We start from the raw sequence: 17,212 nt of genomic DNA, 5'->3' as shown, positions 1-17,212 counted from the left end.
TTATGGAGGAACAACAAACCCGACCTTTTGTGAACTCATTCCTAGGAGCTTAGAAGTCAAGCTCAGGCAGTCTATGAGAGAGATTATAATGAGGGTGTGAAGGAGATCTTACTATCCAGTGGTATTGGCCAAAAGTGGCTGTCTGCTATTAGGTGATCACTCTTTGGAATAAATTCTGGCATATCTTCCCTTGTAGGACCTAATGGAACTGCTGTATATTCCCCTAAACAGAAGGCAGAACTTTTGGCTCATGTGTCTGTGAGCAAACTGTGGTGAGTCCTTGGTGTTGCCTTAGTCATGCTTTCCAGAGGCCAAGTGGTGCTCAATGGCCTTCAGATCTAGAAAGCCAAGACTCTGCTTTTGGGGCTTGACAGTTACAGTTGCTTAGGGAACAAATGGGTGGTTTCCTCCTATGACATCCTCAGTCTTCCTTCTACAATGCAATCAGGACCAGTAATGCACCACTTGGTTTACCTTTTAGAGGAATGTTCCCACTTTCCTCCACTTTGCTTCCTCACAGCATTGAGTCTTACACAGTCTTTAGCCTTCAATTCTCCTAAACAGGGGCAGTCAAATCCATTTTCAAGAATCTAAATACTCTATTTATCTTTGCATGTCATTTGGAATCTCAGGGTTCCCTCAATTTTTGGTCAACATCTCAAGAGCAGGACTACTTTCTTTCTTTCATGGGAACTTGAAAAACCATCCATCTCTATTCCCTTTGGCCCAACAATTTACCAGAATAAGCTTCCACTGAAGAGGTTAATCTTCCTCATTTCCTTAACCATTACACCTCAGCCCCATTCCATAAGGGTAGTCCACCTTTTCTTTGGACTCTGACACCTATTTTTAAATGTAGTCACAGTCTAGTTCTTGGCCATAGGTTCCTCTTGGAACCTTGGTTTTCCTTATGCATCATTGGTCATAGCTGCTTTGTCCCTTCAGATTTTCTCATTATTATAGCATCAGCTATTTGGCACATCTTACATTAAAGAGTTTGTGATGAAACAAATGTAAATTTTTACAATGAAAAATTACCTGTTTCAATACAAACCATTACTTTAACTGTCATCCTCTTGATGTATGGAACTGTAATCAATAAACCATCTACCAAAGTCTACTGATCATCATTTTCTTAAGCTTTACTTTGAATTGATATTTTTGGGATTTGCATGAGAAACACATACATGTTATTTAAAAAATATTTTTAAAAATGCATATCAAATATTTACTCACTCTCGGATAATTTAAGGAGTCTGCTACCTATTTTAGCTTACATGATCTTTAAATGTTTTTCAAAATAACTGACTATGAATACTGACTAACCAATTCTTCTGTTGAATAACTTTAACTAAATCACACAAAGTATCATAAAATACTATATTGGATATATTAAAATTAAATCTAAAATATTTCCTTTACAAATATACAATAAACAATGCAAAATGTTTTAATACTTTCAGAAACAAAATTATAACAAATTACAGTTTTATATAAAAAAATCTATATTGGCTACAAAAATCCAATATTCACATAGTACATCAAGTTTTTATTATTCTTCAGATACACTTTGAAAACTATTAGAGTGTACATTTTAGTATTAAATTCAAAGGCTTCAACAGCCCGAACGAAAAATCTCACCTTAAAAATATATGCATTTGTACATGAGGATTTAAGTTGATGAGCAAAAAAGTAAACTGCTGGAAGATGACGAGTATCATCTGTTTTGCTCTGTGGAGTTATGTACAACACAACTGGACACTGTGCAGTTAACAACTGGTTATCAACCTGAAAAACAAATGGAAAATTTTTTATATTCAGTTCTAACACTGTCATTACTAAATATCACAATCTCAACAAAAGAGGACTCATTGGAGTAAAAATCTTAAAATCCTAGTCACAAAGAGATCTATAATTCATATAAAATTCAAAATAATGAAAACAGTGACAGAGAAACTGCTTAAACATACGACTGACAAAGTTCAAATGTCTAGATAAATGTGGAGAGGAAAATTGATATACATTTATCCACTTTAATTAGCTAAAAAACCTGTTTCAAAAGAGTCCTTAGAACTTGGAAGGTGGAAAATTACTTAAGTTTATGCCACTTTATCTGAATAGAGAGAGAGTGCAGTTCTTTATTTCAGTGTTGCACTCCTAATCAGAGATAAATGTTATCTCCTAAGGTCTACAGATTCAAGATTTGTTTCAACAGAGGCAATTATTAGAATGCTATGCACATAATTGTAACCTTTCAAAAGAGTCAGGTAATAATTCCCTGTAGAGAAAATACTTACTTTTGTAAAAGATAATCATCTTGAGATATACTACTGTACCATATCATGAAACTTCAATACCTTCTAATGGATAGAAACTACACTCTCATTTACTGAGAAAAATAAATGAAGCAGGCTATAATGATTAAAACAATGGTGTAAAACGACAACCTGCAGTTGAGGAAATGAGCTAGGGAATTCTGGGCCAAAATTTTAACAATGCTGCTGACTTATAAAAAGAGAGGAAAATCACTGATGGGTAACTTAAATTTCAGGCAGTGTTAGATTACCATTCTTCTGTCAATCAGACAACAAACTGTTGAATCAAGGGACATTGGATGATCGCAAGTGTGAGAATATATTTGACTGATGGCACCAGGATTAAACTAATAGCTACTTACATAAAAAAACTACCAAAGAAAATGTTCATACATTACTATAATTCTAAAAAAAAAGGGTTAAAAAAACAAGACTTTGTAAATATGCAAAAATTCTCATAAACTATGGTCAGAGGAAGTCATTACAGTATATAAAATACTTACCTGTAAATCTCTGATTGTGAAGTCTACAGTTCTGCTTAAGAGAGAACTCTGGTACTCAAAAACAATGTCCATTAACTTGGCATAAATAAGCTCTTCAGGAGGACTTCTCTGGATCACAGAAATTCCAATACCACCTTTAATTTTCAACTGGATCTGTAACAATGATTACAAGCAGTTGTTGAAGTTGAATACAATATATAATAAAATAGGATGTTTATAATACAGTATTTATTATTAATCTTTATATGCACCATTATATTCATGGTGGAACTATAGTATAACTCTGCACACCTTATTACCTTGGAAACTAGTTTTTCTACAGTATTTTGGTTGCTTATCAAGAATTTACAGTTATTTTCTGGCAGTCGACTGTGATGAACCTCAGAACCAATATGTTATTGTATGCTGGCCATCCTGGAATGCTGTCGCGCATGCACAGCAATATACGGGCACATTCACAGCAATATACGGAAACCTTTGGTAAAAGTGGAGTTTCCTTCACTGGGGGGTCTGGGGGGCTCTGGCCCCCAGCTAAGTAACACAGCCTGTTAGTTTAGGTTAGGATGGTATACTGTAGTTCTTTTTATAATAGATTTCCTTAGCCAATCCCTTCTTGAACATATGGCTCCCATAAGTCTTGCGTATGCACGGATCCATTCCAGGGTGGCCATCATAACAATAACATGTTCATTCTCTCTCCCTGTGTTTTACCCTACCCAAAACCTGCCCCCCTTCCCAGAGGGTCCCCAGAGGAGATGTGAGTTAATAATAATTGACTGCCAATAAACAACACAACCTTCTTCATCAGCAACACTAAAAGTACTGGAAAACTCAATTTCCAAGGTAATAAGCCGTATGGAGTTGTTCTACAGTTTTACCATATTCATATGTAACAATGAGTCTATATATGTATTTATATGTAACAATGAGTCTATACAGTATATGTATTTATAAACTCATGTGTAACAATGATAGTGGCAGTCTCTCACCACTGGCCCCTATTTAACTAAACAAAATCAAGGTACCTTAATTCAAACTTTGGAGGACTATAACATACCTGGGCTAAGACTTGCCATTTCTTCTCTTCTCATCCTTATTACAATTTTTAATAACAATAGCAAACTGGTAGTAGTAGTAGTAGTAATAGTAGTAGTACCATCATAAAATACTGTACATGACAGTGCAGTACTATTCTGAACTTACCTGTCTTCCCATAACTTTTAAGAAATGGAATACATTCAGTTAACACCTGATGATTTTGAACACATTTTAATATTAAAATGGTTCCTTTACATACCATATGAATGAGAATTTGATTATTTGGCATTGTATTTAACCATTTATTTATGGTTTTAACTAGACTTACAACTATCACATGATGCATATATCTATAACAAATAGTTTAACAAGGCCACTAAGCTAAAATTTTCAATTCTACGGCTGGCCCAAAGGATACTGTCAGATGATAAAGGATTTGCAACCCTTCTAAAGGCATCTGAATCCTATTCAACCTAAAGTTTATTCTTCTAATTTAAATGATACAATCACCATCAAATCATATTTGATTGCATATTTGATGCTCTTTCTAAAAAAAAACTAAAAAAAGATCACCCCCATCTTATATGTGAAGGGAAGCTTCCCATGGGCCTATGTTTTTCCTGACACTCACTACTGATGTTAATTTTACCCCAGATGGTCAGTACTGCACAATATTATCTACTTAAATGATGTTACTATTGTTATAGTTGTTATCGTAACAACTGGTACTGTAAGAGGAATTATTGCAAAGAAAGTACCAGCAACATTCAGTAGTACCAGCTGATCCATCATTACAGTATACATAAATATGTCTCAACACACTCCTCTCACTAAACAGATGGAAACTACAGAAAAAGAAACATACCTGTAAATGAAATGCTAACCTAGGGTATACATAACATTAAGGCTCAGAGAAACATCACCACCACGCAAAGTGCAAATAGTGGGTGTGTTTACAGGGTGAGTGTGCTCAGTAGCTGAGCACATTCAAAATTCTGCATGACTTTTAGGATGCCATCTATTAGGGCAGGCTGATCAGGATCAGCTGCCAGTTTGTGTATTTTTGTGTGTACCATAGTATGGACATTTTGGTACAATAAGTTCATAACAAAACAGATTGAGCACTACCATGAACTCATTGTCTTTTAAGAATGGCTTAAGATGCTTGAGAGTGATAACAAATCACACTTTGACATTCATCTGTCTTCACTGTTTATGAAGAACATATATTGCAAAATTGCCAGTCGTGAAATTAATAAAAAGAGCCTCTTATTACCAAGAAATCTAAAAGAGCTTCATTATTATCATAAAACCTTGGTCAAGTACGTATGACAAGTTAGAATGAAGGCTATTCTTGGAGCTGAATATATAAGTACCATTTAAGTGAAACTAGTAAAAGCATTCAGAAAATGGCAAAAGGCTTTTCTTATGTAACCAAAACTAAATACTTGTCAAAAAATGCAGATCACTGTAAATCATTCATTTGTACTCCTGGTTACATTACTAAAATATTTTTCCCATGGTGACTTTATCAAGTGATGCAACTGATTAAGAATGAAAACAGACACACTTCAGTTAATCACCACCAAATTCCAAACAGAAGGAATTTGTGTCTTACATGAAGGACAGCGTAACACAAACGTTGTACTGTATATGCTACAGCAGAAAATTCGTAACTTGATAGTTTTAACCTTTCTGGGAATACAGCATAAATAATATAGGAAGTTGTCTTATCTACAGACATTTTGGAGACAGACAGCACACTACCACCAACTTTAATGCACTTTAAACCTCTGATTACAATCAAATATGATATAAAATACTACAAAAAAAGTTTACCTGAATTTCTTGAAGTGAAGATGGGTCTTTAGTTTGTTGAGTTCCAGCACTTGTCTTTTTGATTGTAGTAGTTCCTCCTTCCTCAGTTATACTGACCCAATCACCACTTTCTGTTCTTGCCACCAAGTTGGTGTTCTAAAACAATTATACAAAATAAGTAATACTTTGCAACAATATTACCATTCCACTGACAAAGCACAACACTTTTCTTGTCCAATGTAACATTCTAGTACTCTGTGTTAAAGAATTTAATACTTTTATAATTCACTGGTAAATTCTCAAACTTCTTACACAGGAAAGTCTCCCAGAATCCAATTACCTTGGCATGTACATCAGTTATTTGCAAGACTCTTGTTGGTCCATCAGTGTCTACTTTGACTGCCAAGACTCCTGATCCAGGGCGTAACCGCTGCCTGCAAATGGCTTGTTCTAATGGCACCCCATTAGGCATTGTCCCATATTGTACAAGTTGTGGGGGGCCCAGCACTACATCATTCCCTAAAAATCAAGAGATATGGTAACAATCATGCCAAATTTAGCAATGAATATTGCATTCATTTTAACAGGAACATGTCTTCAGTTTACTTATGAACTTCTTTTAGCTTTCTTATACATTAGTAGAAATATTTTGTTATCTGAAAGTATACTAAAAAGTTTATCGCAACACAGTATGTACGCTAGTATTACGAATTTACTTGCATTACATAACACTAATTAACGTAAGTGTGGAAAGATAGGAAAATACACTGGGAATGTAATTTTACTATTTAATAAAAGCTGATTTCCCAAAAAGGATACTAGCAAGTACTATACTATGCACAGTAGTCTGAACCTAAGATAAATGTTTGTAAAGCAGACTACGTAAGATATAAATATTCATAAAAATACACCTAAATAATTCTTACAGTTATTCATAACATAAATTACATTTGTTATGAAAGTAAATAGCAGGGTTCAAGGAATATCTGGATTGGCCAGAAGCCCATCACTCATAATAGTTTAATTTTTTTGTCAAAATCCTGGAAGTTTCTTGTTTGAAAAATAAGAAAATTGGTAGCTAAAAGGAAGTTCTAAGCATAAATCAACAGATTCCTGACTTTCCAGTAATAACACTGAAGCTACAAACTCTGAGACTGCTGGTCCCTCTTTTTTTAATTTTTCTTATTTCTTTTAATTTTTCTTATTTTATTCCTTCCTTTTCCCCCTTTATCAACAGTGTTTAAAGACCTGATACCTCCATCAAAGTATGGCAGACCTGGATACTAAACCTAATTTCCCTAGCTTGTTCTGAACCACCTGCTCAGGAATCGTCCTCCTCAATTGCATCCTGAAATACACTGGATGGCCACTTCTTGACAGTCTCCATGCTCAAATTCCAAACAATTTCAGGAGAAAGTTTCAATGGTGGAAGAATGCTCATATCCCACAGTAGATTTTCCTTTAGTTTCTCATTCCTTCAAGGATGCATTGAACCACTAATGGGAGGTCCATCTCCTAGATTTCAAGGCATCCGTCACTTGGCCTCAGCATGACAGTAACCTTGACATTAACTTTCAAGAGTTGAAAGCAGTGGGTTTTGGTCTCAAGGAGCTTGTACCTCAGGTTACTGGAAGAATGGTTGGAATGATGACAGACATCATTATAACAGCAGCTAGCCTCAAGAATCAAAGGGAACTACTGAATACACCAGGGGTGCAGACATTCTCAAGGATCATGCTGGGACGGTCTCAACAGCAGGAACCAGGTTATCCCTTCAGAGGTTTTTCTCCATCCAAAGATTCTTGCCAAAGTCCAAAGCTCTAATCATCTGGACATTGGTGGTACTGTGTTGGCCACAGCAGAAGTGGGTCACTGATTTTCAGTTAACCCTGATGTAATCAAGAGGCTGTCCAGATGGAGGAAACTAATGTATCAACTGAACCGAAGTCAAATTTCAAAAAATCTTTCCATGCTGGATATTCTCACCCAGAGATTATCCAGCAATTTTTGAGGGAGAGGATTTTCAACAGAGGCAGCTGAGATGTTCTCTACACCTAGTAAACATCATAATCTGCCAGTCCAAATGGAACTCTTTCTCCGAGTGTTGCCATGCAAGGGGCACTGATCCAGTCAACACCTCTATTCTGGTAGCACCTGATTTCCTTCTTTCATTATGATACAACAGAGAACTCTCAGTTTCACTTACAAAGGGTTATAAATCTGCTTTTCTCAGATTTTTTAAATTTTATACTGTTAAACCTGGGGTCTCCTATGGAACTGAAGCTGCTAATCCAAGCCTTACTTCAAGGTTTGGCTTTCAAGAAGTTTTTCTTCTACCTATCACTTGCCTGAAGAGTTTCAGTGTATGTCCTGCTCTCTTCAATAAAGTGAAGCATTCAAAGAATTGAGATTTGGTAGGTCTATCCCATACAGCTGACCTTGTGGCCAAAACCAATGCTTTCTTTGCCAGCCCTTCACTTGCTCTCCATCTTATCACTGGAGAGTAAACTTCAAGCAAGGTATGTACACATTTTTCTTTTCCACGTCATGTTAGGAAGCGCGTAACCAGGAACATGATTACTCGTTGGCTTTGGCTGGTCATTCTTAGGGATGACAAAACTGTAATGAATGAAGATGTCCTTCAGGTCAAGGTACATTCTCTGGAAGTGAGAGCCATTTAAACCTAAGCTTTTCAAGAGAAACATGGATGTTAACTATACTTTAATGGCAGGCACGTAGAGGTGACATTCTACTTTAACAGGTTTTTAATTGTGGAATCTTTCATAAGCAGCAAGATTGCAGTTGAGTCTTTGTCCACCAAATTTAATCTCATTCATTTGGCATCCTTAATGTGTGAATATCCAAGGTATTCACAGCTTCCACCCCTTACACTATGGGTAAGTACTTCTACTTGTCTTTTTTTAGTTGGACAAAGAGCAACCTTCCCTTGGTCTTACTCTATCAGGGCTTCAGCAAACTTTAGAATTTCCTTAATTCTAAAATGCTAACCACAATCCAAGGTGTTCAGCACATCAGATCTTGTGAGTCCAAATTTTAAGTCTGGGTTTCTTCTATGTGGTCTTTACCACCTACGTTGGGAGTTGGGCTATCTTATGATTATTAGGTTTGAGCGTAACTATCGAAACTTTTAAAAAAACAAGACATTTGTCTCACAACATTCCATTACTAATAACTGGAAATCCTTCCTCCCCACCCCAGCTATTCTTAAAAAAATATTGTCTACACTTGAAAAGTGAGACAGGTAAAGACTAAAGGATTTTGCAGACAACCAAACTGGGATACAGTATATTATAAGTAGGTCTGTATAGGCTTGTTTGTATTGAAAAAAATCATTTCATCACAACCCCTCAATCATATATGAGCTGACATTAACTGTCTTCAAAGTCTCCATATTCTTAGTCTTTATGCACTCACATCTGTGGTCTCAAACATCCTCAGACTCAGTCTTTTGTCTAACAGAAGTGTTGGAGTCTACCATATTTGCTACCTCTATCCAAAGGTTCTATAACCTAGCTCATATGGTAGGTCTTCTGTGTTGTTGTTAGTGCCCTCAAATTTTCCCATTGCTATTTTCCATCATTATTCTAACTATTAATTTATTGTTCCTTAGCTAACTGATATAATCTTTATTTTTCTTCATTTTCCTAATAAAGTGATAAAAGTGTAAATTCTGCTCCTTGTCAGTTGATAGAAGTGACTCTCTGCTTTGCCACTGCCTGCAGTGCATGAATCCTAGACTTCAACATTCAAGCAGAGATCTACAGCCTTAGAGACTCAAGTGCTTCTGCTGAGTCACCTCCATAGGGACTGCCAACTTCAGCTGGGTGCCAGCTGTAATGCCAGCAGCCTCTGAGACCATGTCTACTACAGTCATGACCAGTCGAGCCACTCAATCTCTTCCATTTACAGCCATAACTGTAAATGCTGTTGAGATAATGATAGCATTTGTGACCAGCATAGTGAGCACAGCAGCAGAAACCATAACTGTCTTCTCAGCAGAGAAAGAACAGTAGCAGCTTCTCCCATATTACGAATTTTATGGAGGGTAGCAGCTCCAGACACAGGACTTTAACTACCAGAGGTAATAGTGAACAACCTGATGATCAACCCTGGAAGGACCCCAGCCAGAAGCCTCCTATGTACTACATCACAAATTGTGAATATTTGGTCTAGAGATGAAAACAACAAGACAGTCCTTCTGCCTTACTCCCCCAGCATGCACTGAAAATACCCAAACAACAACTAGACCATCCACTTGCTTCACCAGAAATAAATTCCTCTAATTCTTCAGTAGCCGGCCGGAGACTCGAACTTGGGCCTAGCAAGTACTAGCCCACAACTCTAACGACTCGCCCAACAAGGAAAGATTTCAATACTCTTCACATTCCTCTTTCTTTCTAAGGGTTTCCTCCCTTATCCAGACCCAAACTGATTTAGTTCAGGACAATGATATGGATCCACTAATACAACCTATACCCCTACTGTCATAAGTGCTTTAGTAGATTCATGGGGGGTAATTCTTGAGTCAATCTGCACTGTGTACTGTAAAGGCTAGAGATTGAAAAACAAACAAATAAAAAACCAAAATTTAAAATCAAACCTTAAAAATCTTGAACTGAAATCAACCATTTATTTCATGAAGTTAAACTAATGACACCAATCACAGCTGAATCCCTAATATCCACTCCTTACTACACCTTAAAGGGATAGTACCATTAGTAAGGCATAAGTGTAAAATAAACACGATAGAATGCCAAGAGTCCTAGTCCCCAACCAGCACATCTTAGAATACACAGGCCAGCTCTAGAGGATAGTTCAGGCCACTATTTATCAATAGGAACATTCACTGGAAAGTGGTAGATGATTCCACAACAGCTCCCACTATGAACTTCGTATCTAAAACCAAATCCAAATTATATTTTTCCCTATTTACCAACCTTGAAAATTTCATGGCAGTATAAATATCATAGAATAAAGGATTCCACAATGAAGCTCCATGATTTCTATAATGTAGTGCTTCTGAGAGAGAGAGAGAGAGAGAGAGAGAGAGAGAGAGAGAGAGAGAGAGAGAGAGAGAGAGAGATTACATTATGAATTACTGTGCTTAAACTTCAACATAATTCAAAAACCATTAGTTGCCTTTCTTTTCAATGTAACTTGTATTTCAGTCCAGCTAAAAAAATTAATACTAATAAAAGAAAATAAACACAAGAGAGCTCACAAAGTGGTCAGAAAGGACAGAAAGATTATATTGCACACTGAGCAGTAGACACACACACACACACATCAGGCACACACACAAGCACTCCAGGTTTAATTAACATAGAAGCATGAAAAACAGTAAGATAAAAAGGGGTAAAATCGATAAAATTAACAGTAACTCAGTCTCAGCATGATTGAATTTAATGCTTTTATCCTTTATATATACACATGCTTTTGTGCTTTATTATTGAATTTATAAAGTCTACCCAATTTATGTTACCATTGTTGATGAAAAATACCATAATACAGAATCAAGGCTAGTGATATGAGAAGAAAGTTATATGTCCCATGTATTAAGCAAGATTTTATGCTAGTGCTCATCTAAATTGTACAAGGAAGTTACTCCAGCAGGCTTGGAGGAATTTTTCAGTAAACTTGAAAATGTTTTGTTCTATTTCTCTGTCTTAATAACTGCAATATGCTTAAAATATGAATTTCTTTTTTACATTACTTTAACTAATAACTTGGTAAGAGTGACCCTTTAAACCTGGTTTGGCAGGAAGTGAAGAAGAGGATGAGCAGAGGATTGAAGAAAACTAAGGGGGATAGCCTTCTTTCTGTCTACCTACACACACCTTTCTACTGTATTACAGGTACTGTATCATCTTTGCTCTGACTTCTTACAAGCAATGATCATGCTTTTGTTTCCTCATTCCACATTCTGAAAAAGTCTAGTTAGTATTTGAGGAGTCATTTTATTTTCAGCTAGAATCACCTCAGTAGTGATTCTATTATAACCCAGTGCTTGTCATCACCTAAGTCACTTTATTATTAATTCTGGCTAAATAAACCACAAATTCATTCATTAGTACATTCATTATCAGCTTCCTGGAATCTTATTCAAATTATTCCCATCATGTCTCTTATTCATGACCTCACAAAAGTGTTCTGCCCAGCTTTGTTTTTCTTCTAATATTATTACTGATCCATCCTTCTTTTTCTTTCCACACATGAATATTATATTATTTATTCAGTAATCGAGACGTGTCCTCATTTATTTGGCCATGAAATGTAGATTTACATAACATTTTTATACATCATACTCTACCATTAGGTATACTGTTCTTGATCATATCCATAAATAGAACATTTAATTAGAGAATTAACCTTTTGAATGTGATAACTTCTCTAGCTTTAAGTATAGCATACTTTAATTTCTCTGTAAACAAAGCCTTCATAGCAGACCCACTACTGTATCACTGAAGTGTATACAGTACGTGATCTACATGTACAGAAATACAGGTATTTTTATAAATAATAACTTGAGTTCATTTGAAATATTTATATTTTACTCTGCCTTTCCATTTTACATAAAAGAAGGCACCATAGTAGTTCAGAGTATGTATAGTGGCGAAGGTATGAAAAGAATATGTGGCAGCTTTGACTGTGTCATCCCTACAATTCATCCTTCACTTTTTGTACAATTTAGTGCTAAAATATATTTTTTCTTTTCTCTTGTATGCAAACTTTGTCTCGGTATTTTTGCTCTTAATATCTTTTCTTTCATCCTAGTGCATTCTTTACCAACATATTTTGGATTATGTTTGCAAACAGTTACTGGGTAAAGTATGTATAAATGCCAAAAAAGTTGAGAGACTTGAACAAGAGCAATTTTTATACCTTTTGTAAATTTTTTTTTTTCATTTTATACTCTATAACATTCTTGGATGACTGTTTTATTTCAAATCAGTTGTTAACTTCTTGGACTGAACAAAATGTTCTTAGAGGCCATATAAACACTTTTACTGTTATCATTACCATATCAACTCTTGTTACTATTATTCTTGGAAGGAAAAACAAACACACATTCACATGCCCCCAAACACATCCAGGCATGCACTGAATGAACAAAGAATGCAGCAAAGAACTATATGGGGAGATGTATGAAAACTCAACAAATGCAGGTAAAGCAACAAAAAGAGGGATAATGAAGGATGAATGGTGTGTGATTAATACAAACTCACTCTCTCTCTCTCTCTTCACAAATTAATGCATGTTTTTCCTTAAGTCCCATGACTGAATAAGAGATTATTATGGGAAGTTTTCACAGAATTATAAACCACTTGGTATAAGTAGTTGAATATCGTATGGCATAAAACTGTATACTAAATAACTGCAAGGGCAAGGTCGATGGCAAAAATCCTTCAAAACTTCCACAAGCTGATCATCAAAAGTTAGTGGAACTAAACTACTATTAACCTATAGTCAAGCAATACAGAGAGCAGGTAATTTAAAAGTTACAAAAAAGACCATGGGTAAATAAAATAAGTAAAATTAGTAACTTTTAAAGCATATAAATATACATACACAATTGCCATGAACCACCACACGAGCCTGCAATTCAAAATATAAATTCTTTAAAGCTTGGAAAAAACAAACCAAAAAAAAAGCAATCCTGAACACACAAAGATAGGGTAGCATCACACAAACGACCACTCTTAAAACCTTTCCCATCCTTAAATTTACTGGTTGTAGCACTGACCACTCTGGAAACTGACTTTCAGAAATAGCTTTTGTCAACAAGAAAGAGAACTAGTTAAGCCACACTTTTCTTTGGTCAGGTACATCATAAGAGATTCATACTCCAACAGTCGGATACTGTATTAATTAAATATGAAGATTACAAAATACAGCACACACAGTAGTGATAAAGTGACACTGCATTTCCATAAGAAATGTAAAGAAAGAATTCATCACATCCACAGTGTAGTTCAATGCCTTGTCTTAAACTTCTGAGGGCAGAGAAATACACAGAGCTATCTTAAAGCCTGAAACTCATATATTTCATAGGCTAAAATGTCATTTATACTTAACAAACCCATTGACTCAGATTAATTTATCTCCTTCAACTATAGTGCAGTAAACAGTAGAAGGAAAAACAATTAGTTTGATCACAGAATTGGGAAAATTTATCATGATGAACAAAAGAATAATTGGCATGATGCTACCTCTAAATTTAACTATTAATGGGGCAATTTCTCAAACATTATTCTTCATAAGGTCTCCATGAAAAGGGTGGTTGACATAGTCATATAATCATATGTTTCACACTACTGCATAATTAACTGGAACTGAAACTAAAGTTTAAAAATTAAGTACAGTATATTTTCTTGAAATTTTAAATTAACAAACACTACAGAGTTTACATTAATCTCCATACCTAACTAGATACAAACCACTTACTCTTAAACCTTTAATGGATGATCTTGCATCACTCTGTTAATTAAAAAATATTAGTTTATACATAGCTAATCCATCCACCATTTTACTTTCAAAACAAACCTTATACTGTTTCTTTACAATATATTTAAAGCTGGAGATGGTTATATTTATCTATATGGAATGCTGGAAAGTAGTTTTTGCATAGTGTTTTCACAGAGGCCTACTTTGGATTTTAGCATCCATGTAGAGTTTCCACAGCAAGTTTTATCTCAAGTGATCTGTGCACAGAAACATGATAAGCAGGAAAAATACTGTGAACTTCTATTTAGCCTCTTTTGGAAAAACTTACTTATCTTTTACCCTGCCTTCATCATTGCATAAATCAATGTTTGAGTAATTTATTTATTCTACAAACTTTCTCATATGGGAGAGCTAATTCAACACAGTACATACAAGAATTATCTGAAGAGTTATCCAAAAATAAATATCCATTTATTTTTAATGATTTACTGCATTTGTGAAAGATACTCATTTCAACTTGAATGTATATAAAAACATCCATTAAAGGGTTGAAAAAGTCTCAACAACTGATTCAGTTGAACAAATAGAAAGTTAACAACACTGGCAAAAATTAAGCAGAGTTGCAATTCAGTAATAGATCACAACTCTCTGTTACATGGAGTGTCATGTTTGGTCCTTCGAAACTCCAAAAATGCAGGTTGTTTGTTTGTGCCAGACAAAACAATGAAAACCACCTATAAAATGTACATGTATAATACTGTAGATACTAAATGGTAGATTGGTATCTTATGTACAAGATATCAGTTTTAATTAATGACGTTTTATGTATTTTTGTATATTGTATGATTTGGTCTTTAAAGTAAGCAATGGCAATACCTGCAAGACAACATAAAAATTTTTTAGTTTACTATGATAAAACACCTTACAAACATACCACTGACCTTGGCCTATTTATAAATTATAATTTTTTTTGTTACCAGATAGTCAAGTACTGTAGTTATATAACATTATAATCCCATGGTTTTGTGATGCTTAGGCTAGTACAAATAGACTGCTAGTGACTTACCAGCTTTGTTTTCACTCAAATATGCTTAAAACAACAGTATACCATCAGTTATTCTGGACTTATAAAGAAAAATTCTCAGATCTTTGATATCTTGCATTTAAGATACAGACAAGCCAATCTATTGATTAGTATTAACTATTCCACATGGGCTCTGTAACCTTGTGTCACAACAGCAATGGTTACTGATGATGATGATGATGATGATGACGATGAGGGATGGTGGACCATAACCCAACTCTAATCTTCTGACCCTACTGTTAACATAAATATCAGCCTAGGAGTATATCTCTTGACCAAAATGATGATGTGAATTTGATGGGAGCTGGTAGTCCACCAACCTTCCCTTTCCTTCTGGGCATAATAAGAATGTAACCAAGACGGCTTTCTTTAAGTTATGTCCTCTGAATACAATTTGGTGAATATCAACAGCCATATACACAATTTAAATTAATAGCAGACAAAGTGTACTTGAAATGCAGACATAAAAGTTTCCTGGTCCACATAGTCATGGGAAAGCTGCTACTATTGTGAGTGTGCCAGTATGAACACAGTTAATTTCAGCCCTGGCAGCTTGTACAGGGAAGGATAGGTGTAGGCCATTAGATCATACCATGTGTGTATGAGGACATTCACCTTCCAAACTGCTGAGTATGACTGCATATTATGTCTAACTGCATTTCAAGGTTGCAACAAAACCAACTAAAGCAATAGTGGTGAAGGAGCATAGAAAATTTTAAATGACAAACTCAGCTTGTCAATAAAATATGCTTACGGACAAACTACTCTTCTTGCAGTCTAGACTAAATGGCTAAGAATAATTTAAGCCATCTGAATGAGATAGCTTTATTTACCAGCAGCCTGAAAAGGGAGAAGAGAGGAAAGATGAAGCCTCTACATTTATCTAATGAACGTATGAGGACATGAATATCATAAACTGTTGAATCTGGGTAGGATGAGCAAGAAAATATGAGTGGTTGTGAATAGTTTCCTAAGACTTGTGGCTGAAGTAAAACTGCCTTAAGCAAACAATTAATGTAGCATAAATAATGGTATAATACTAACATCAGCCCTTAGAAGAAGAGAATCATCTTGATCAACACCTTTAGATGCCATCTTTCTTCCAGGTATGAGATCTAGAAAAGGTGGCTTGTAATCAGGAAGTGTGACGTGAAACAATTCTCCCATGAAACCAACTAATCTCAAGATGGTTTAGGAGTTTGGAAAATTCTAATGTTCCTTGTCCTTATCTGCCTTCAAATATAACTGATAAGCTACTCCTCTTGTGGTCATGCCAAAGTAACATTTGCTGATATTAGCCCACTGGCTGAGATAATCTTTATTAGCATTTTTAGAAGGACAACAGGAGTAAAGGTCAAGGCCTTTAGACTGTTAACTGAGTGTATAAGGCCATCCCTCTTCCAAGCATTTGAACCCAGGAAGAACATGAGTAAACTGAGAAGTAATGACATTAAAAAGAACTCAAAGGGAGCTTAAATAAGAACATGGAAAACAAAGGTAAGTTTTGTAACCACATCTCTCCTCAGACGGTGTGCAGGATACGCCCAGATATCTGATGTACTTGTCTTTAAACAAAGATAGAATGCTCATTTGAGATGTGTCTAGAATATCTTAAATGAGAATTTTTTTAAAGTTTTCACAATATGTTTTCTACAGGCTTTGAATCACTGGGTTGTCAGCCATTTGTGGTTAAAGCATAATGTTAGACCATGCACTAAACTAAAACAACTTAGCACAAGTGCTGAATTACAAATCCTATACCACTCACTAAAAGTAAACACTGAAGTTAAAGCTATATTCTGTAGCTGTGTCAAGTTTAAAATACTATAATAAAAACTCTATTTTCTTTCATGACCTAATTTCTATCATAATTTTTATCAGTCACAAATATATTTACAGCAAGACAGACTAACTCACCTACGCCACTGGGTCAAATAACTTGTTCTGGCTGACAAGAATTCCAATGATCTGCAATACTGCTGGCTACA

General features: G+C 35.3%; 1 protein-coding gene across 1 annotated transcript in view; it reads right to left on the bottom strand.

The window, feature by feature from the left end:
* The window catches only part of Vps13D (vacuolar protein sorting 13D), a 232,858-nt gene that overhangs the window by 28,824 nt on the left and 186,822 nt on the right, over positions 1 to 17,212 (bottom strand). The window contains 5 exon segments of the mRNA XM_067121872.1: positions 1,642 to 1,788; positions 2,819 to 2,971; positions 5,696 to 5,830; positions 6,015 to 6,193; positions 13,265 to 13,291. Of these exon segments, the coding sequence (XP_066977973.1) occupies positions 1,642 to 1,788; positions 2,819 to 2,971; positions 5,696 to 5,830; positions 6,015 to 6,193; positions 13,265 to 13,291 (641 nt within the window).

This window comes from Macrobrachium rosenbergii, chromosome 20 (assembly GCF_040412425.1).
Source record: "Macrobrachium rosenbergii isolate ZJJX-2024 chromosome 20, ASM4041242v1, whole genome shotgun sequence".
In the NCBI taxonomy this organism is placed as follows: Eukaryota; Metazoa; Arthropoda; class Malacostraca; order Decapoda; family Palaemonidae; genus Macrobrachium; species Macrobrachium rosenbergii.
This window is presented reverse-complemented; position numbering and strand designations above follow the sequence as displayed.